Here is a 23563-nt window from a genome sequence, read left to right on the forward strand (position 1 = left end):
GAAATATTAAAACATGAGCAATTTGTCCAGGCCAAAGACAAATTAAAAATGTGGGAATAAACCTCCCAACAGCTGTCTGGCTGAATAGACCCCTTGAGAAGCATACATACTATTTGAAGCATGAGGGTCAGATGTTGTTTTGATTGGAACACATGGTTCTTATTAAACTGAACACAGCCATGCCTGTGTGTCTCAAGTGTGGGCCCTCGAACGGCTGGTCCATACAGCTGCCCATACTGATCATTAGCCGCAGTGGATCACAAAAGAAAATGCCAAAAACCAATGACATGAGTTGTTTTCCACAAAGTGGAGAGATTGGATTTTCACGCTGTGACCAGCTTTTCAAAACCCACAGGCGAGATAGGCTTGAATAACATTTGGTTGGCTCTTTATGCATCACCTTCACAAAAGCACCTCTGTAAATGGGTCACTGTGGTCCTCCGGCCTTCTTAATGTATTCCTTGTATCAGATCCATGGCATACCACTCAGAGCCCCCCTTAGCTATAGGCCTCAAAACTGCCTGCACTTGAATAAAATACTGCTTTTCACATTGTTAATTGGAGAGTCGTGGCCTGAATTTTCTAAAAAATAATTCCAGCATGTGGTCTTCCCCAGATGAATCTCAGTAATGACCAGCATCCGTGACCAGATCTAAGTAACGATGCAGGAGGTGCTGTGTGGTGGCCCCCATTTCTGTGATCTGCCCCTTGCACAAGTCATAGGCTAGTTCTTTATTGCAAAAAAAAAAAAAAAAAGAAAAGAAAAAATGAATAGTGGGTAAGACTAGGCCAGATGATCAAAAATAGAAAGGGAAACTTGCAAGTCAAGCACCCTGGGACATTTCAACAAACTCTGAAGTTCATTTATTTGGAACAAAAATAAGACAACAGCATTTCCTCTAGGTATGTCCCTGTTTTAAGTGATCCAAGAAATAGAATACTTATCTCCAATCTGCAGAGGCCCAGACTTGTTTAATTCTGCAGAAAGTTGTCCCCAAATGGCATAACTGTCTGAAGTCACAGTTGTTCTTCTCCCTTTGGGGCTGTCGGGCCTAGGAAAGGGCTGCATGTCTTGCTCAGCAGTTTGGTCAGCAAACGCCGACACAGGGCTTCCTCTCTGCCAGGCACTACTCTCCATCATTAACAACGCATCACAGATGCAGAAACCGAAGGGCTCGGGCACTTTCCCAAAGCCATGCAGAAATGACAGAGCACGACTGACTTGAATCCAGGTAACCTGGCAGCACACTGCCCCTCCTCATGTTTCAAAGATATTCAGAAACGTCCTGGAGCCTGAGTGAGCTGGCTCTTGTTCTGAGATCTGGGAGGGGCCCGTGTTTCCCCAGCAATACATTCAGTGCACTATTTGTATTGTTGTTTTTACAAGAGGGATGTTTTTTGCCATCTTTGTAAAAGTCCACAATTCATTTATTGTCTTCTTGGCCATTTTATTTAATTCTGAAGATTTGGATGGGCTGACCCAAGGAAGAAAGTGAAAAGTCCACAAATAGGTGAGGATGGCGAAGCCTTCTTCGTGCTTGGTTAGGTGTGTGCTTTCCTTGTACTTAAATGTCGCTTGTAAAGCACCTGCAGAAGTGACTTTGCACTGGTCCTCCCACAAGGTAGTTTCTAACCATTTTGCAGAAGAGAAAAGTGGTCCTTTAAGGATTCAAGATTACCTTCCCTGCGTGAGATCCAAGATCACCTCGCCCTCTTTGGGAGGCAGGTGAAGCGCATTCTCCATCTTGGCCATGCGCCTCACTGGAAGACTGGCTACAACCCAGCCAACAGGCATTTCTGGAGAGCCTGAGGACACAGCGGTTCTGCCGCCTGTGGCTTGCACTCCTCATTCCGGCAACATTCCAAGTGGCCCATTCCTGCTTCCCAATAGGCGGGCTCAGCCACTTAGCTCTAGTGAACTTCTAAATGTCTGTGTAACTATGGAGAAGCCGCCTTTTGCAGCTGTGGATCTGTGTGGGTTCCTGTTTCCAGTGCAAAGATACGGCCAAGCTCCACTTAAAAAAAAAAAAAAAAGCTCTTCTTTTTGGAATGTCTGGTTGGCATCTGTCTCTGAGGAATATATAATTTCAGTGAAGAATGTTCTCATTTTTAGGAAAAAAAAAAACAAACATTGGAGGTTCATCTAAATTAAAAACTCCAAGCACACACACAAAGCTGCTCGTTCTCAGAAAAATGGCTCTTCTTCATTACCTACAAAATCCGCATTTGCTTCATGATGACATTGAGATCCCCTGGTTATGGTTAGTGTTTGAGAACGACTTCTGTTCAAAGTAAAAGTCGGAGACTAAAGACTCCACTAAGTCTGTCTATTGAATGAGGAAAGAGAAGGACACATACCCACACAGGACTCTTGCCATTCCTCTTACGTAAGAAGATTTCCATTAGTTGTGAGTTTACCCACCCCCAATCCCCGAATCCCCAGAGAATATTACTACCATGTGAGCATCACAGTGTTGATCAGTCAGTGCCAGTTTGATGGAGAGTACATGTGGTGCCTATTCTTCCAATTTTGTGTTACCTCACTTCGGAGGATGGGCTCAAGCTCTATCCAGGAAAATATAAGAGGCACTAGATCACCGTTGTTTCTTATAATTCAGTAATATTCCATTGTATACATTTACCAAATGTTATTAATCCACTCATGAATTGATGTGCATTTGGGTTGTTTCCACATCCTTGCGATAGTGAATTGTGCTGCCATAAACACACTAATGGACGCTGTGAGTGTTGTAGGGGGAAAGGGCACGCCTCATCATGGTTTGGGTGTGGCCAAGTCATAACATGTAACTAAAATGTTTGCACCCCCATAATATCATGAAATAAAACAAAAAAAATATTGGCAAGAAAATAATAAATAAATCCTGGAGATAAAAAAAAAAAAGAAAAGAAAAAAATTACATAAGATTTCACTACCCATAGGTAAATACTGTTAGCATTTTGATATAAATGATTTCACCTTTTTTTCTATGTAGCTAACACAGTGTCTGGCACAAAATTGTTCCCTAATAAACTTTTTTGGATTAGCTAAAAAAAAAAAAAAGAAGAAGAAGAAGATTTCCCCAGACAGAATGAGCAGCTTCCAAAAAAGGTCCTGGTTAAAGTTACAGTTTTAATAAGGCTCTCTGAAATCATGACCAAAGGTGGAAAGCAACACAGAAACCGTGACTAATTGCCTCCTTGCAGCCAGCACCTCCTGGCATTTCAGAGGCTCTGCAGCTGTTGACAAGGGGCCTGGCTTCCACCCCAACCCCTACTGCTGCGCACACTCCGGCATCTCCCACCAAATAAGACACCTCCTGGCAGCTCCAAACAGCTGAGTCAAATGAGAGAAAAACTTCATTTTATTCCATCATTCACTGGGCTGGAAAGTATTAACAATCTTAAATTGAAGATAATTACATGTGAATGTTCTAGAAGCATAGGATCTTTGAGTTGGATCTTTGGTCATGTTTTCCAACTTCCCACCCACTCACTGCAAGATTTATTTCTTAGAGCATCCCTCATAATTCAGTCAGCCTCTTTGTGATAAATTCTTTATGTCTCAGGGCAATTTATTTTATTCTATATACTAGAAAAGTCTTCCATATAATAAGCTAAAAGCTGATTCATTGTAAACTGGTCCATATGATCCTAGCTCTTTCCTCGGGAGAAGCACAAAATATGGATTTCTCCTTTCACGTGGCAGCCGTTCAGCTCTGTCCTCCAGAGCAGGCGTCAACAGACTACTGCCCTTGCTTTCATAAATAAAGTTTTACTGGGACATAGCTATGCACTTGCTTTTTGAAACAACGGCAGAGTAGTTGTGACAGAGACCTTATGGCCCATAAGCCTAAAATATTTATTCTCTCTTCACAAAGTCTCCCAAACTGTGATGAATGACCAGTTTTCTTGTTTTATTTTCACTTTCCAGTCTGCCACAGACCAAGATACTTTTGTGAAACTCAATGCAAAGGAATTATTAAGATATATGAATTTTTTTAATTATAGAAAATACAGACCTTTGTGTTTTATTGTTAGTATCAACTAAATGACACAAAAGTACATTCCAATAAATATGATCAAAACAAATATGGGAAATAGAAAAGAATTACAAAAAAAGTTCACATTTTTTCTTAAAAGTATGCATATACATGATTACACTCATACCTTTTTTGTTGTTCACCTGTTGTAACTTAAAAAAGTTTACTTTGAAATGGCAATCCTTCATATTAAATACCTATATGCCCACTCCAAACACACACTCTGTGAGTGTGTAAGATTTTTAATGTGACAGTGAGTTTCTTATTTGTTACCTAATTTAGGTGGGATTGACACCAATACTACTCACAGGGAATAATGTATATCTAAAATACTTCCCTGACTACCAAGCCTCTTAGAGAAGCCTTGCAGAGTATGTTGACTGAATGAAAGAAGAGGTTTTAAGATAACTTGAAAGCTTAGGGTATTCCTTTTTAACTTTTATTCAGAATTTATCTTCAACCCTTTATCACTAGCCAATCCAAACAATGATAAAGTTATAAATTTAAATTACCTTTCTATGAAAAAATGAATTGTTTGGGGTTATAGTAGGTAAATGAACCTTGAATTAGCGCATGTTGTAATGTGGGTCTACTATGCATGACTAGTACGCAGTTGTCACCAAATGTGACCCGCCATTTAAATTTGACTGCACCCAAACTTGTCTCTACCCTGTTCAGTAAGACAAGTCTGCTGATCATGAGCTTGGATAGCTCAGCCTTGTTAAATGTTGACAAATGTTAATTCTTACTCTCAATTTCTGTATCTGACTCATGAAAGGCTAAGTTTGAGGACTAGCAAGCCCCTGACCACAGTTTGAGTAACACTGTCTAGAGTTCCTCATTTCTAAATCAGACTATTAGTTCTTTCAATCATCCATCACAGGAGGTTGTGGTTGCTAGATCTTTGGCCATCCTGATTACTACTCTCTAGGAGTGCACCCTTTAAAATGTGGCACTTAGAGAGAGTCCATTGTTCCCAATCTGTGTGACCAATGCAGAATACAATAGGCTCTGACATTCCAAGTCTTGGGATCTGTGCTCTGGTCATGCAGCCTAAGGTTGATGTCTTTGGTGGCCCTATTACATGGTTAAGTCACATTAAGCTTACATCGTAACAGGAAGGGCTGTTGAACCAAGTCTGTTCCATGCTTCACATCCTGTAGTTGACTGTTGAAGTTCATTATAGTTTACTGTATGAAATTTCATCTTACTTACAGGCCATCCTTCAATTCTGTTGAGATCCTTATGTATGTCTATATTGCTATTCTCTGACAACAATAATTAGTTTAAATCTATCACTGTAGGGTTTATATGGTATTTTCCCTTATCATCTCATTCAGTTCTGTTCATAAACCATACTAGATGTGTTTGTTATTTTCAGTTACAGCTGGGAAAGCTGAGCCTCAAAGATCCTTTATTGAATCACCTTGTGCCACCTTTACTCTTGAAAAACATGAGTTCTGGCTCATTCAAGTTATTCTTAAAATGATCATAACCTTGAGGCATGTCTCCAGAGACCCTCCCTCAGTGGCTTACAGTCTTTTGGTCACATGTTTTGGTGGAGTCACTCAACCAGTTACTAACAAAACTCTCTGTGGCATCCAGCACCATTGGCCTTCTTGACCACAGCAAATCATGAGAGCCTGTTGTCAGCTGCCTTCTGAAGTCCTGATGTTCTACGTCCACAATATGTCCAGGGTCTACTAAACCATGGAGTTAGGAGAATAAAATTAGAATAAAGTGTGTCTTTTTCTTCATAAACATATCTGACTCCTAGAGACTTCCATTTTGCATTTTGGAGTAGTCACAATTTATTCAATTTTAACCTCAAAAAAAGTATCAGACAAATGAAATCTGATAATCTCTTAGATAGTCAGCACATTTCCACCAATACTACTGAGGAGTCTGTCATGTGCCTGATATTCTGCCGTGTCCCAAGTGTATAAAAAAACTTAAACTCTCCTGCAGTGTGTTGTTCATACTGTGCATCATGGCCCCTTGGTGAGTCGTCAAATGAATTTGGTGGGTCACAAATAATATTTTTAAAAAATGAAACATACTAAACCAAACTATAAAATATTAGAGCACAAATAAATAAGGATAATTATTTTAGCATGAAAATTTTTTGGCTTAATCTATATATGCATGCCCGGAGTTGTGACAGAAAATTGCAAAATATATTTTTTATTGTGTGTCACTTTCAGTAGTTTGAAAGATCCAGAATTAGTGAAAGTAACAGTAACAGAACCATTTTGATACCCTTTGGGACATACTATGGTAATTATATGTTCAGGATGCCAAAGGAAAATTGGTGTTTTTTCTTTGTTTTGTTTTGTCTTTTATTGCTTTGGTTTTTGTTTGTTTGCTTTGGTTCAAACGACCCAAATACTGCAAAATTTTCCTGAACTGTTTGTCTTTTTTTCCCAGGAGTTTACTGCTTTTTCACATGCCATAGTTGGGCTGTAAATATATTCCTGTTGGCCAAAGCTAGCATTAAGCTCCCAGAGCCCAGCAGACAGGGCCAGGCCTTCCATCCCCAGGCCACAGGGCCTAGCTTGGCATCTTTTCTCAACTGAAATAAAGGAGTCTTTATCCAAGTAGTATGTGGTTTGCTAGCATCAGTAACCAGGATTGAGAGAGGCAGTTGGAGCCAGCACTAAATAGTGTAGTTTCTATTTTAAAATATCTGCATTTTCTTTAAAAGCATATCCTTCTCTTGCCTTCTCAAACACTGTTTGATAAAAGGGCTTTTTCTGAATGCTTATGTTAATATCAACTTCTTCTCACTGGCTTCCTAAAGTGCAATAAGAAAATCCAATAAACCCAACCGTCAGCCTATCATGGTGGCTTGTATATAAATGGCCCTCAGATGTGGGTTTTTATTATATCAACCACAGGGAAGAGGAAATAGAAAGTCTACTAAGAAAGTATATTTTGAGTCACTGTCCCGGAATCTTGCCTGTTTTCCACTTGTACAATTATAACTTTCTAAACTCTTTCACCAAAGCTTTATACAACTTTTTAAAAACCAAAGCTAATTTCCATTGTGATCTCAGAGCTATAGAATTCTTTTTTGTTTGTTTGCTTTTAAGAGATAGAGGCTCTCCGTGTTGCCCAGGCTGGACTCCTGGGCCCAAGGGTTCCTATGGCCTCAGCCTCCCGAGCAGCTGGCGTCACGGGTGCACACCGCCGAGGCCGAGCCACCGCCGACCTGGCTTCACAGCTGTAGAAGCCTCGTCAGTGACTTGGCGTTGCACTTCCCTCCATCTTATGCTTGAATGTTTGAATTTGTCATTTAGTCCAACCTTACAGAAACTAGATTTTGAAGGAATAAACAAGAATGGGAAGATCCCAACAATTATTAACTGTGCATCTGTTTACTTTTCCTTGAAAACAGAACATATTGCAAGGTTAAAGGGAATTAAGGAGGATGCTAGATATGTAAAAAGGTAGCTAAGCATCTGAAGAAACATTAAAAATAACAAACATTCCTCAATGAGGAACTACTAAGTGCATTACCCTATTTAATTCCCCAGGCAAACCTATGAGGCAGGGCCTGTTGTAGATTTCATTTTTATAAGTGACAAACTTTAGAGAGGGTAAGTAACTTGCAGACAGTCACATAGCTCTTAACTGGTACCACTGACGCTTGGAACCAGGTTTTAAAACTGGATGTTCAAGTAGTATAAAATAAACTCAATCTAATTGAGAAATTATTATGTGCTTGGCACTGGGGAGGAAAGACATATGACTAAACATGTTTTTTATGAATAAAACAGAGAAACACAGGCCTTGCCCTTAATGAGCTCACCCCTTGCAAGCTGAAGGCTTCTAAGCTGAAAAATTACATGGTCGTATTTGGACAGCACCATGGAAAGCCATTTAGATGGGGAAGATGCTGCCGACAAGGATTCTAGCCAGGCTTTTACCGTGATAGATCCAGAGAGAGGTGGCAAGGGCCGAGACGAAGGGAATGAGAGCAAAGATGCAAAGGAGGGCACAGATTTGAAAATCATTTCAGAGTTGGGTCTTGGTGACATGCAGGGGGAGGAGGAGGCAGGAGCTGATAACTCGGTTTATCTCAGAAGAAAGTTACATGCCCTAGGTCAGGTCTGTGCTGGGCCCAAGGATATGCAAAGATAAAGGAAGCTGTCTCTGGCCTCAGGGAAGGCAGACTCTGATCTCTCAGGCTGCAAATTCAGGCAGAAACCAGACAGCTAAGGTAAATGTGTGCAGTGCAGAGTATGAGACAGCGCAAGGCTGTGGGGACCCTCTGTGGCCACGTGGAGGTGTGTGTCCTGCCAAAGGCATTCTGATTCTGGTCTGGCCAAGCAGCACAGCTGAGTGGACGCTCTTCAAATAGTGACCCCTAGAACGGCTCCCAAATTGCTACTTAAAGAAATTCAGGAGATAGTTTTGCTGTTAACTTACTAGGGAATACTCGATAAGAATCAAGTTTGGGAGACTCAGGTAAGGATTGTTAGCTCTGAGATATGTGGGCGTCAAGATTCAGAAGAGGAAATCTGGACAAATGGTCCCGGCGGGGCTCAGTGAAGAGGTTTCTGGAAAGAAGTCAATGCCTTTTATGGCCAAGTTGAGTATCTTTCTGAAAAAGAGGACTGCAGGTGTTTTATATTTAGACTGTCTAGTCAGATGGTAATTACACCCTCTTTGTAATCAGCCAGAAAACTTCTCAGAGAGGAAGGAAGGATTCAAAAACTCCATGGAAATGGAAAGGAAGAACGCTTGGCAAGTTGAGAAGAGGTCCTCTGGCCACTGGGGCGGAAGAGGACGTATAGGACAGTGAAAGTGGTGGAAGGACGGAGGACAGGTGCCCCAGAAGCCCAGGGAGGGGTACCCATGCATGGGAGCACCGAGGGGAGGGAGGTGGAGGACCATACCGGCCTGTCCCCAGCTCACCTAGAGTCACCACCACAGCCACACTGCCTGCAAATGAGCATTTTCCTTGATGTTTTGCAGGGTGACGACTCCGATGAGGAAGACCTTTGTATTAGCAACAAATGGACTTTCCAAAGAACCAGCCGCAGGTGGTCTCGTGTGGACGACCTCCACACACTGCTCCCTGGAGGAGACAGAAATGGGTCGCCGGCAGGCACTGGGATGAGGAACACGACCAGCAGTGAGAGTGTCCTCACAGACCTGAGTGAGCCCGAGGTCTGCTCCATTCACAGTGAGAGCAGCGGGGGCAGCGACGGCCGCAGCCAGTCGGGCCAGGTCTGCACGGACAGCCCGGTCATGCTGGATGCCCCGCCGGCCAGCAGCGGCCTCCCACCGTCCCCCAGAGACGTCCTCCACCACCCCTTCCACCCCAAGAATGAGAAGCCCACAAGGACCAGGGCCAAATCATTTTTGAAACGCATGGAGACACTCCGAGCAAAAGGCGCACATGGCAGGCACAAGGGCTCAGGGCGGACAGGTGGCCTGGTGATCAGCGGGCCGGTGTTGCAACAGGAGCCAGAGTCCTTCAAGGCCATGCAGTGCATCCAGATACCAAATGGAGATCTCCAGAACTCGCCCCCAGCTGCCTGCAAGAAAGGGTTTCCTTGCTCCGGCAAATCGAGCGGCGAGAGCAGCTCGTCGGAACACAGCAGCAGCGGGGTGAGCACGCCGTGCCTGAAGGAACGCAAGTGCCACGAGGTCAGCAAGCGTGGGGGCATGTACTTGGAGGACCTGGATGTGCTGGCGGGGCCAGCACTGCGGGTTGCGGGGGACCAAAGCCACAGGCATGAGTTTCACTCCCAAGAGAACTTGGTGGTGCATATTCCCAAGGATCACAAACCAGGAACATTCCCCAAGGCGCTTTCTATCGAAAGCCTCTCTCCCACAGACAACAGCAATGGGGTTAACTGGAGGACGGGCAGCATCTCCCTGGGCAGACAGCAGGGCCCCGGCGCCAGGGAGCCCAGGCTCACGGCGAACTGCCACAGAGCAAGCCGCGTCAGCATCTATGACAACGTCCCGGGCTCCCACCTGTACGCCAGCACGGGAGACCTTTTGGACTTGGAGAAAGACGACCTCTTCCCTCACTTGGACGACATTCTGCAGCATGTCAACGGGCTCCAGGAGGTAGTAGATGACTGGTCGAAAAACGTCCTGCCCGAACTGCAAACGCACGATGGGTTGGCTGGGGAACCGGGTTCACCCCCCTTTCCATCTCCCAATCAGATCACCTTAGATTTTGAAGGTAACTCTGTCTCAGAAGGTCGGACAACACCCAGCGATGTGGAAAGAGATGGGACATCTCTTAATGACGCTGAGGCCCCTGGGGTCAGAGAAAGGAGGGATTCTGGTGTAGGGGCCTCTCTGACCAGGCCGAACAGGTAGGTAGCATGCTTATGTGAAATGATTTTTCATCCACTTTGTAGTAATTGTGCTTTGTTTATTTCTCTGACAATCATTTATAGAGCATTTACCATTAAAATCAATGCCTGGCACTGTTCTAAGTGGTAATATGTGGTTAGGAATTATTTGAACAGAAGTATGTCTTTTGTATAGATACCATGGTGATTGAATCCATGTTGACTCACATTTACCTCTCTGCCTGTTTACCCTGTATTTCGATCTTAGTTTTTTTGTTTGTTTGTTTTTTGTGGGTTTTTGTTTTGTTTTGTTTTGAGGCAGGGTCTTATTCTGTCACCTGGGCTAGAGTGCAGTGGCATCATCATAGCTCACTGCAACCTCCAACTCCTGAGCTCAAGTGATCCTCCTGCCTCAGCCTCCCGAGTAGCTGGGACTACAGGTGCATGCTGCACCACGCCTGAGTAATCTTTGTGTTTTTTGTAAAGATGGGGTCATGCTATGTTTTGTGCCCAGGCTGGTCTCAAATTCCTGGCCTCAAGCAATCCTCCCATCTCAACCTCCCAAAGTGTTAGAATTACAGGCATGAGCCACCATGCCCAGTGCCCAGCCCCCCACCCCCAGGCCAATCTTAGTTTTATTCAAAAAAATTTTTTTCAGTTTCTTATGTGCAAAGCACTATGCCAGGCACTGTACTTGGGGTGTCCTGGGTAACCAAGGCCCAGTTCCTGTGCACGGGCCCTTCCCATGACCTGGCAACAGTATTGATCAAAATGTCTCTCCCCAAAATTTTAAACTTTTTTTAATTCTATGAGAAATTCCTGTGGCCCACAATGTGTACTTTGTAAGTTTGGTTTTGCTTTAAAATGCTGATTCCAAAGTACGTAAAACCTGACTTCTATAGGCCATTTCAGAAGCACCCTAGAAAAATGGCCCTGAGAGGACCTAACTAGTAGGAACAGAACCACTGCGCATGCTACTCGGTTTCTGGTTGAGGCAGTGATGTGTCTTGGAGCTCGCAGATGTGTCATCATCTGTGCCTGTTACCTCAGGCTCCATCTGTACACCAAACAAGAATGACAGCATGGACACACAGAAGGCAATGCAAAAATATTCTAAAGCCCCCAAACATTTGAGAGGTCTCCTTGTCTCTCTCTGTCCTTCTTTTCTCTCTGTCTCTGTCTCTGTCTATATCGCTCTATGTTTCTCTCTCTGTGTCTCTCACACATACACACACAGTCTCAAGTGTTCTGAACACTTTGGGAACAAATTTGGGAATAAACAAAATTTTTATATCATTTATTTAAACCTCCTAATAAAACAGATAATGTGACTTTTTCTGGATTTATCCAGCTTGGAAAAAATCATTTCTTATGTTTATACCGCACATTTGTGTCTTCTGTTCTATTTGCGTTGTGATGTTCTTGGCTCGGAAACTATTTTGATTAAGCTACTTATGTGCTGGCAACGTCCCATGTTTCCCGAGACCAAGTCCACTGTGTGACTGGCTTCTCTGACGGTCTTTCTGGTAAAGGCGACTCCGATGGGACAGTTTCCAGCTCTCACACCAGCCCCGGCCGGCCCCCGCGTCGCCCCACATCAGCAGCCAGACGGCCCGCCAGCTGAACCTGCTCCAGCGCTTCTCGCTGCTTCGCCTCACGGCCGTCATGGAGAAGTACTCCATGTCCAACAAGCACGGCTGGACCTGGTGCGTAGCACGTCCACCTGGGAGGGGACCCTCGGTTCCAGAGCTAAGGGGGCGACTGCAAAAGCCTCGGCGTTCGCTTGCCTATTTCCGAAGAGCCCCTTCGTTGCCTTGGCGACCATCTGGGCGCGATGTGTGCAGCTCTGCCGCAGCCCAGATGCGAGCGAGGCCACAGGAAGCATGGCTGTATTTGTAGCTCTCAGCTGGTTTCCAGGGAAGACAGTCAGGTTCCAAGAAAGAAAGAAAAGACAAGTAAAGGGTGATTAATTGTGAACAGAGGAAATAAAAATAAACTTGCCATAAAATAATTCTGGCAGTTTGCAAAGAAACATCTGTCACTTGTACCTTCTGGCCCGATGCAGAGCTCACCACTTAGAGCATCGATTCGTTCAAAGGGCATTTAATTCTTCAAATTCATTTCTGCTTTTATTCCATTGGCAAATCAAAACAAGATATGCAGTAAACCTTTGTAATAAGGAGTTGATAAAAGCATATGTTGAAATTGAACATGGAACCATTGTTAGATGAGTTGGTAGATTTGAAAAAATGCAAAAGGTGTCAGTAATTGTCCAATGTTATATATTGTGAGTACATAGAAAAATGGATGGTGCTTTTATAAAAATATTTTAGAAGGTTATAAACTGTATATTCAAATCAATATATGCTTGTGTATTAAAATTCCCTTTAAAAAATCCAACTGGCACTTACATATCTAGAAAAGTAAGGATATGGCCAAGAAATATGGTTTATCTTATCTCTTCTTCTTTCTCCCCCAACCCCAACCAGATTTCTTCTTCCTCTTGTAATTTTTAAATTTGTTTTATTTTGTTGGGGACTTTTAAGTGTTCATCACTTGGGAGATGTGTCAGTCACGATTAAATTGGAAAGTTGTCCACTTGACTTGAAAACAGAGCTACAAACCCATTCTGCTAACGTGACTTGTGCTGGTTGGTAGTTACAGATAACACATAGACAAGGCCCCACATAGCAGTGCCACGTCATGTGACTAATTTAGAGAGAATGTTGAATTCCCCCTGTGCCTGTTGGGTATTCAAACAAAAGCCTGGCTTCCCTCTGTGTACTCCCACAGCTCCTCCCCGCACGGTGCCCCAGGGGGCTTGCATGACCTGGTTTCTGTGAATTCTAGGTCAGTTCCAAAGTTCATGAAGAGGATGAAAGTTCCTGATTACAAAGACAAGGCTGTCTTTGGCGTTCCTCTCATAGTCCACGTCCAGAGAACGGGACAGCCCCTGCCGCAGAGTATTCAGCAAGCACTGAGATATCTACGCAGCAACTGCCTGGATCAGGTAAGGCTGAAAATCCCCAGGGCAGGCTCGGATTGACAGAATGCCAGAGTGAGTCAGATCTGTCCAGAATCAGGCAAGACATGCCTCCCCAAAACAACAAAAAAAGGCATCATGACCCTTTATCTGGCAATATTTAATTTGAACAGGCTACATCCTTGTGAAGCTATTTGAGGCTATTTCCTCACTGGCAACTGAAATGACACCCTGGAGTGACTGCAGAAAGTTAACGTTAATAGTTTGTTCCTGTGATGTCTAATTTGCATTCCCTAGAAACTGGAGTTAAGCTAGGTACTGCATTTCCTTTTTAATTATTGTTCCAATGTCACCATTGATTTCACAGCATTCTTTTATCCCTGTTATACTATTTTTGAAAACAGAATTAGGTTTTCATGTCTCCCTTTATTAATTCTTTTTTTTTTTGAAGCGGCACCAAGACCAGTAAAACTTAAACCAAAGACAAACTTCTTTTTTACATCTTTTTAAAATTGCAAGTAAACTATGAAAACAGTATCAGCTAAATAAAATATCCTCTCCTTTTATAGGGTTGATTAAAAATTCAAGCTAAACAGAATATTCAGAGATCATTTTCTGCCTCCAGGACTCTTCAGAGACCACCGTAACGGTGGACTGTGATTAAGTCTAGAGCACAGCCCATCTTGTAATTTACAAAGCAAAGCCGTTGTTCCTCCATAGTAACACCCATTAGTTGCTTAGACATTCTGTCCAAAGTAAAAGCCAGGTTCATAATTTATAAATTGCAACCTTAAATGGTGGGGATGCTTTCAGTCTTTGTCCATCATACTCTTTAATGCCATGCAGAGAATCTGTACCAATCTAAGATTATTTGCACTTTTTATTGATTTACCCTGGGCTCAGTACACAGGAAAGAGCTAAGCTACATGAACTCAAACATCCTAGCTTCTGATGCTTGTAGAGACCCCAAATTGAGAGCACACTTAAAATCAGGGTGGTCTCTTGATGAATCAGATACTAGTTTTCAGTGGAGCAAAACAGGAGCTACTTCATTTCAAACCATCTCTGATTAAATCCAATGCATGAGCCCCCTTTTCCCTTCCCCATTCTAATTTAGAGACTATAAAGATATACATTTTTTCATATTTAGATGTCATAGGGGAGGGGAGGGTGTCTGCTGTCACTGTTGCTGTGATGATGGCCGTTTTGTTTTGAGAAATGGCCGCAATAGCTTGCCTCTGATTTCTCAGAAATAAGGGCAACAAACTACTTTTCTAGGGAGCTTTCCTTGGGCAGATGCCCCAACAGTAATTGACTTGTGAATCATATCCCAATAGAGTAATTCAGCGAATCTAGTTACTAAGCATAAATTTTGATATTTTTTTTAATTTTATAGGTTTCACCAAAAACATACCTTATTCAAAGTAAATGTTCTAAGGGTGTTTTACTGAGAAAAATTTTTGAAGAGGTAGACGCTGGTGAATATTTGGGAATGGCCAATCTAATCCCTTTTCCAATGCTAAAAGTATTGCAGCCATGCCCTTTGGCATAGAACGTTATGGCCTAAATTGTACTTTTGTTGGTTTATTGGTCCAGACCCAAGATTGTGTTTTATGGAGAGTTGCTTCTTATTCAGACACATGTTTTTCCAGGCTTCTCAGTCTCTGTAAGAGTGTGTATCAGACTCACCTCCCTCTCAGCTCTCCTAGAGTCCTTTACCAAGTACAGAGAACATTTTGCTCCAAAAGCCAGGCCAGCAGATGCTTATCTGCAAAAGCTCCATTAGGTGAAAACAGTGTTTGTTTGGGAATGCCTAAAGAAAATGCACTCTATCTATGCCATTAGTTCAATGATAATAACCTCCCTGGACTCCATGGCATGTTTCAAATGCTTCAAGCACTCGTACTAAGTGTTCTGTGTTCATTGCCTCACTTAATCCCAATCCAGCCTGGGTAGTGTGATGCCCGGGTCACAGTGGTGGACCCAACACTTGCTTGCAAATCCGTCTAACTCCAGAGTTCGGGTTTCTAACCACTGCACCCTATGGCTGCTCCTTAGACTTGTTCCTCCCCAGCGGACTTCAGGGTGATGCCGGCTCGAGCACTGAGGGATGCTTTACGAAGTGGCCCTACACAACTCATTGATGATTCACTGTCAGTCTGTTGGTCATTTATGTCACATACTGTCCTTTCTGTGAAAATGGAAGGGAGAATGTTTTTCTCTGACCTCAGTATCTGAAAGCATTGTGTTTCTTTTGGACAACGGGTCTGTTTTTTAATATTATGAACACCAAATTTATTTACTTGGGAGTGTTTTCCTCTGTGTGTTGGCTGCTAGAAAGCTTGGAGTCAAATTAATATGTGTTCTGCCCATAGTAAAAATGTGTAATTTTTTGGCATGAATTTTCTGCAGCAACCTCACCCCTAGTTTCAGCTACCCTTTCCTATCTTTATTTTCCTTTTGCTGTGATTTTCTTATCTATTATCTTTAATTTAATTGTATCTTATTGTATTTTATGGGTTATTGTAAGTCACCTTGAATTCTTTCTTGAACAAAGTTGGGTATAAATAAATGAATTGCAATACCACTGTTCCACTCACCACCGAGTCTTTAGCGTAGAATGTAAACCTTTCCCACCTCCTGTAGATTCTGAATAATGTGTAGCAACAGTATTACTGCTGTTACTGGGGCCAGTCTCCGTTCTGAAGCAAAGCCCTACAAATAGAGAGAGGGACAGTGGCATGAAAACCTCCTCCATCTCTGCTCGCTGCCTTATTCCCAGTGTCCATGTCAAGTCTGTTTTTTTTAAATCTGGAAGAAGAATGCCATGCTGAAAACAGTGTGCTGGCAGAGCTTCTTAGGAAAAAGACTGATTTCAAGGACATAAATACTGATTCTAAATGTAACCATAATGGATAAAGTCATGCTTCTCTTGTGTCAGTCACAGTAAGAATCTGCAGGGTGTCAAAGGGACTGTCACTGCAGCCAGTCACTCCCTTATGAAGCACCCAGCCCCGGCAGGGCTTCCCACCTCGGGTGCCCCTCCCTTTCCTTGTCACACAGCGTAGGAAGCTCGCAGAGGCCGCCTCCCAGCCCCTATGAGAAAGGAAGGTGGTAATGGGAAGGGAACACGCGGAAACTGGAAAAACGTAAAGAAGAATCAGAGAACGCCTGGCTCAGGAGGAAGACCGAGCCAGAGATTTAGGCGCAAGGAAGAGCGAATGAAAGCGAGTGAATCCGAGAGAGAGAGTGAAGCGAGAATGAAAAGGAGACCAGCCCCAAACGAATGCTCTTTCCTCACCAACAGCACCTCCTTGGGATTGGAAAGAGTCACGTCTACACTGGGCCTTGAGATCGCAGCCTCAGAGTAACAGAAGAGCAGCACGGCTCCAAACATCCTCCCTCTAAGCCACGCTGGACCAGGGAGGAGGCTTCCTGCAGTGCGTTAGCCCCTTCCCCTCACGCTGAGCATAGCACTCAAACAGTGGAACCCAGCGCCAACGGCTGAAACACATATGATGTTTTATGACATATATGATACTTACATACGATGCAGCACAGGGTATCTATTGCATCCCTTGCAGCGGGCTGCGGATGAAATGAGGAAGTTTAGCCTTCAATTATGAACCATTTGTATTCAGACATAGTAGTGTAGGAGAGGAGCCTTGCTCTGTTGTTTGAGCTTTTATTTCTGCTCTAAATCAACTGTGCACAGAGGATAGGTTATACCCAGGGCCCGATGAATATGAAGTCGCTGCAGTGAGAGGCTAAACCTGCAACCCACTGCATGCGCTTCCTATGAATCTTTCTCTTTCTGAACAAAACCAACCTTTCTTCATTAGCTGAGCGCACTTCTAAAGAAGAGGAAATGTAAGTCCTGATAAACATCGTTAAATCCAAAAGAATTAGCATAAACAGGATGCCAAGGAGGAGATTTAATATTATTTAGATGAAATTTGAATTCTAATGCAGCACTCATGCTCAGCCTCTCCTCCTAATAGAGCAGTAAGCTTTAAAAGCCTAATTACGCTGGGAAGACACTTCATCCTCACTACAAGTGTCCCCTGCCCCTCTGCCTGCTCATTATTTGGCCTGGTGCCTGCCTCAGACACAGTGACACTTTGGGCTCATCCATTTAAATCATACCTCAAGTCCTCACTTTTTCATAGCTAGGTTTTTCAGTGGAAGACAAAAGAGAGTGGACAGGAAAACTGGACCAAGGGAACACTCATCACTCATCCTTTTACCTTTAACACATTAACTGCCATGTGAGTTGCATTTAACTAATGCTGGTTTTGAGCCCGGGGCCACATGAAGCATATGTAACTCACACGTCTCTTCACCTTGGGAGCCACGAGAACTGTTTTTCAAGTTGCATCTAACTCACGGACAGAAAACAATAAAAAATAACAATTTTTTCATTAAATTAGAAAGGATCCTTTTGTTTTCAAAGGTTTTATTCTGTTTTTGTAATAAAACACCGTGGCCCCAAGGAAAAACATTTTTTTCTTAGTATGGCAGTTAATGTGTTAAAAGATTTACCTTGCCTGAGAAATCACAGGCAAGAGAGATGCTTCCAATGAACCCTGCATTGCTGACGGCCGTTCTCCCCTCTCTAGACAGTGTATCTGGGCTGTGTAGTTTGCAGGACCCAGTGCAGAATGAAACTTGGGATCCCTTGTTCATATTAATAAATTATTGAGAATTTCAAAATGGGGACAGCAGCACTTAAACCAAGTGTGGGGCCCTGTGTCACTGCCCGGCCACCCACCCATGGGTGACAGACACGGGGCAAATTAAAGACATTTTGCCCTCCTGGCGTCTTCCTCATAATGCAGCTGAGGGGTCTGGGGCTGCTTCCCATCAGCTGTGATAAGAAGGAAAGGCAATGGTTTCTTCACTTCTCCATTTTACTTGGGAAAAAATCTCTAGTCAAAAATGCAGATTTTGCCCTTGCTTTAGAAACTTTTTGAAGAAGAAATGATGACTGTCAATCACTTGTGCTGTCACCCAGTGTTGCTCTGTGAGGACAGAGGAAGCTCTCCTCTGGTCTCAGGACCGCTAGGCCATTAGAAGGACCTTCTACTCACTGTGTCCGGGGCTTTCCACAGCAACCAACAGAAGCCCCAGCCCAAAATGGCTTTAACAATAGGAAATTCATGATCTCACATAACAATAACAAAAAGTCAAGAAGGTTCCAGAGTTAGTCCCTTCATCAGCTCATTGTTATCTTTGAAGACCGGGGTACTTTCCGTCTTTCCTTTCTGCCATCCTCTGCTACTACATCTGGAATTTGATCTGATTTGAAACCACCTTTTCTTTATTAGGTTTAGGAAAGAAATTTCTTTCCTTCTGAGCTTCCAACAAAAGTCCACAAAACCCACAGATATTTCCCACATTCCCTGGAAGATAAGGGTGGGGTGGGAAGGTTATTGTCAGAATTTGAGGCAGAGCAAATAAATCCCCGACAACCCTCTGGATATCCTGAGATCTGAGTCAGAACAGGCAGCTCAAAGCCCACAGCTGGAAAGCTCCAGACATGTCTAAAATAATTAAAATAACAATATTTGCTGAAACGAGGAAGAAACTTGGAAACTGAACAACACAAAGACAGCATCGCCAGGATGTGCGTGTGCATACACATCAGTGTGTGCCCAGAGACAGCCCGCAAGACACAGTAGGCAAGAGAGGAACGTGCACGACAATTTAAACACAAACACTGTCTGCTTTATTCTTTTTACAGATCCCGATCAATATTTTTCTGCTGTTAAAAAAAAATAGGAATTCTTCTCCAGTGGAATAATACCAACTCACGTGAGGATAAATATTTGTGAGTCATATGTAAGAATTCACCTTCGGGGCATTTAGCTTCTGAGAACTCCTGTGCAGCCCAGCCTCGTGGTGCGCACAGTCCTGGGCCTCCTTCCAGAATTAGAAAAGTTGAGGATATAAACAAATTGAAGATAGATCTCACTTCAATAATCACTCATCTGATATCTTGAATTCTTTTTTTCTTTTGGCAGTAAATGCTTTCTTCCCATGCACTTTGATGAAATTTGGAGTAGTTGCCAGATAAAGGAAGATAAATTGTTCTTTAGATGCTTCATGGCAAGTCCTCTAAATATGGCCAAGTTTTGCATTTTCTAGACATTCCAAACTTTAAGAATAAAGAAGAAAGTAATTAACGTTTTAAGTGACAATACACCTGAATATCCCAATTGGTGGGATTAGGGTGATAAGCCTTGGAATGCAAAGACGTATGACTAAGAATTGTGTTTTTACGGCCACAAAAAGTAGCAGTGTGTAATTTCCCTGGTGATCTGTGCAGCTGACATGCAAAAACCTGAGTGTTCTCTAATGGCTTGGAATTCTTCCCTTGCGTTACTGCAGTGTAAAAGAATTAGGGCTTCTCTCCATTGGGTGCAACAATCAAAAGAGCCTTCTCAGGCACCTGAATCGAGTGGAGGCTGGCCTGGCGCACAGAGCGGCTGGCAAGATGGTTGAGGCCCACGCATTTATTTATCCGGGTATAGGGAGGAAGAGCAGTGGCCCACCCTAGCAGCCACTGCTGACCTGTCGGACCACTCGGAAGGTCCCACCTTGCTTTGCAGAAGCGGGCCGACCCTTGAGCCACTGGGGAATGAAAGCAGTGGAAATTGAGGGTTGAAGGAGCAAGTTTTGAACAACTCCACGCCTTACAGGCATCTAAAAAATAGCCGACATATTATTTCACTATAAACCAGGGCTCCCAGAAAAGCTCAGTTCTTTAGATAGAGGCAAGTCCAGAGACAGAGGGCCCTCGAGAGGGGCTAGAGCTTAATTGTCTTGGGTGCCTTATCGCCCCATTTACCTGTCGGGCAGGGGAGGAGCCTAAGCCCTAGGATGAAAGGGCAAGCTGTGACATTATCTTGACGTCTGAAAAAAAAACACCCAGAAATCATTCTCACCAGAGCCAAAGATTATACGCATGATAACTAACCAGGTAGAGTAGTCAGTGCCAGGCATAATATGAGAAACACACCAGCAAGTGGCAAGGATTCCAAAGAAGGAAAAACAAATAAGACCCTAAATCAAAACACATGCCTATGATATTATTTTGTTTCATGAACATATTCCCCATGAACCCTCCCCCACAGGGGCACAGGACGTGGCTGCCTAGGTGGGGGTCCCTGCGTCCCCCACTCTCTTATTTCCACCAAACCTCCCACTGACCGACTTTCTCAAAACCCCCAGGGAAGTGTAAACGCTAGAGGGCAGGGGATTTTGTCTGCGACCCCTAGCAACTCCAAATATGCCGGATACACAGTGGGCATTGAATCACCACTTGCTGAATACATGGGTAAAATAATAGCACCTACAGTGCGATCAGACTAGACAGGTCACAAAGCACATTCACGTCTATTTCCTCATTCAGTCTCTGCAATGGCCCTGTGAGGTGGGTATTTTTCTCATCTCCATTTTATAGAAGAAGTTCGTGATCGGCTACAGCGCGAGTCCAGGATGTACTAACCAGACGCAATCGGGGCGGGTCACCCAGGGGGTCAGGGACAGGCGCCCTGGCTAACGCCTCCCTGTGGCTTCTTTCAGGTGGGCCTTTTTCGCAAGTCGGGGGTGAAGTCTCGCATCCATGCCCTTCGCCAGATGAACGAAAGCTGCCCCGAGAACGTCAGCTACGAAGATCAGTCCGCGTACGACGTGGCCGACATGGTGAAGCAGTTCTTCCGCGACCTCCCCGAGCCGCTGTTCTCCGGCAAGCTCAGCGACACCTTCCTGCACATCTACCAGTGTAAGTGGGGCCGGTGAGGGGTGCCCGCGCCCCGTCCACTTCGGCAGAAATAATTCCCTACTGACTACATTTGAATTAGACGAATAATACATGCATTCGTAAAGAAGTGTATAATCCTACTCTCCTCTCCAGAAGGAACCTTTGTTTGAAGTTTGTTATGGAAACCTCCAGGCCATTTTTATGCATTTGAAAACGCTTTTTTTGACATCAAAATATTCCTTTTCTATAGCGTTTTGTGTAAGATCGAAAATGAACTTTCAATATACTTACAATAAATTTAAAATGAAAAGGAAACAATAGAATTTGCTTTGTATGCATGTATTTATTCAAACTTATTTAGTTTTTTAAAAAATAAGCATTTCCTTGGACTACAGGAAATTCAGTGACATGTATTAAAATGACTAGAAATAAAAAGTGAGAGTATTTTAACACAATGTATTTTACTTGGTGAAAAGTAACCAAACCAAAGGCTTAAGCTTAATCCACTCAAATTATATTTTCACTTGGAATTTTTTAAGTGATATTAAATGGTAGTTCTCAGCAAGCCCATAAAATTGAAATAATCATTGAAAATAACAACTGTTGATTAAGTATATCCTACTAAAGGCAGTTACAATGGGGGATATTGGAAATAAACATATGACTCTTTTCTAGATACCATAATGTTAGGATTATGAATTATTTTGATGGTCTAGGTCCCAATTTCATGGAAAAACATTTGGCCCATGGACTTTGAGTTTTCAGCAAAATATTTCTGAAATGGATCTTGACATGGAATTGATCCAATTTGAAGAAGATCCCTGCTCTAGAGAATTTTGTATGAAATGTATTTAAAGAGTCTATAGTATTTCAAACCCAGAAAGGATTGTAATCAGTACCACTTGTAAAAACAGATTAAAGGGGCAACGTACTAAATAAATATTATTTAGTCAAAGTGAATAGGTTAAGTTAAATTAATGGTATACATTGCTAGAGCCCAAACACAGAGTTCATGTTGTTGCCATGAGAGATTGAACTGCATTTTTCAATTAAGCCTCCCTTATGGCTTGGAAGTATGGTTTGGAAGTTTAATCAGTTCTTGGGTTACAGTTGATACTAGTCTAGGGCTAAAGACAGATGATTTCCAAGAGATAAATACCTTTGGCCCTTTCTGAGACTCACAAGCAAGAAGCTAGATCAAAGCAGGGCTTTATTTTAGCTGAGCAAACATTTACCGAGTGCGGCTTCTGTACGGGGCACTGTGCCGAGCGTGGCGGAGCATATGGATGGGTGAGACTCACTCTCTGCTCTTAAGGATCTTACAACTAAGGGAGATGAGGCATGGACATAAATAACTGCCACACAACAAGGTTGGAGAAATTCCGTAAAAGGTTACAAAGATGAGTCCAAAGAGATTGAGATGAGCAATGAGGGCTTGGTGGAGAAAGTGACAACTAAAGGTGAGATATGTGAGGAGCACGTTCTGGGGAAGAAAGTAGCACGAGCATGTATCAGCGGAGTGCAGGGTGTTCGTCTGGCTTGCGTGTATGGTAAATGTACAAGGTGACACCAGATGACACTGAAAAATTAGGCTGGGGCCATTCAAGGAAGCACCTTGAGTGTTAGGACGAGGAGTTTAGACTTGATTCATTAAGCATTGGGGAACCCTGGGGTGTTGCTGAAGGACTTACCAGTTACAATGCTCCCAGCTATAAAGACAGAACCAAAAATCCAACAAACTGTTGTTTAAACATTTTATTATCTCACATGACAAGGAATCTGGAATTAAATAATTTTGTAGACGAGTAATTTCACAGCTCAGAGATGCCAGGGCTAAATCAGCTTCTCCTGGCTTTCCCCTGAGGGTCACAATACAATTGCCACAACTCAGGATCATGACATCTTCACAAAATCACATTCAAAGGCAAGAAGAGAGTGAAAGCACATCTCCTTGAGCATGTGCCTCTTTTTATCAGAGAGGTAAATCTTGGAGAAGCTCCTAGCATTTTTCTTGGTGCCCTTGGCCAGAAATGATTTACAACTTCTCCCCTAAACTAACCGCTGTGAAAAGAGGAACATGATTATCGTGTTTGGTTTAGGCCAGTGTGGATCATTGCTGGGTATGAGGGAGGGGCCTGCTTCCCTGAGTACACTGCAGCCCACACCTGAACAGAACATGAGTTTTCTTAGTGAGGAAGAAAGGGAGAGTGGATATTGAGTAGGTGGCCAACCTTGTGTCTGCCACAAGGGTCAGGTCTGTCAACACTGCATTTGTGACCCAGGAGTCTGTTACAGGGGAACCGTACCAGATGAGAACAGAGAGTCCGGGAGTTAACACGCTAATTGAGGCTCTGGATTACCTGCAGTGACTTCCAGCATTGAGACTGGAAATAAGATATTTGTGGAAAGACCCTAGAGTCAAAGTTTCCAAGCTGCTCCTGGACTGAGGGGAACC

At 43.3% G+C, this 23563-nt stretch overlaps 1 protein-coding gene across 3 annotated transcripts in view; it reads left to right on the forward strand.

Annotated features, from left to right (window-relative positions):
• The window catches only part of STARD13 (StAR related lipid transfer domain containing 13), a 215078-nt gene that overhangs the window by 178863 nt on the left and 12652 nt on the right, over positions 1–23563 (forward strand). For all 3 annotated transcript variants that reach the window (XM_045567736.1, XM_045567735.1, XM_045567737.1), the window contains exons 5-8: positions 9021–10381; positions 11893–12066; positions 13211–13370; positions 20931–21129. In XM_045567736.1, coding sequence (XP_045423692.1) covers positions 9021–10381; positions 11893–12066; positions 13211–13370; positions 20931–21129 — 1894 coding nt within the window. The remainder of the gene's footprint in view (positions 1–9020; positions 10382–11892; positions 12067–13210; positions 13371–20930; positions 21130–23563) is intronic.

This window comes from Lemur catta, chromosome 13 (assembly GCF_020740605.2).
Source record: "Lemur catta isolate mLemCat1 chromosome 13, mLemCat1.pri, whole genome shotgun sequence".
Classification (NCBI taxonomy): domain Eukaryota; kingdom Metazoa; phylum Chordata; class Mammalia; order Primates; family Lemuridae; genus Lemur; species Lemur catta.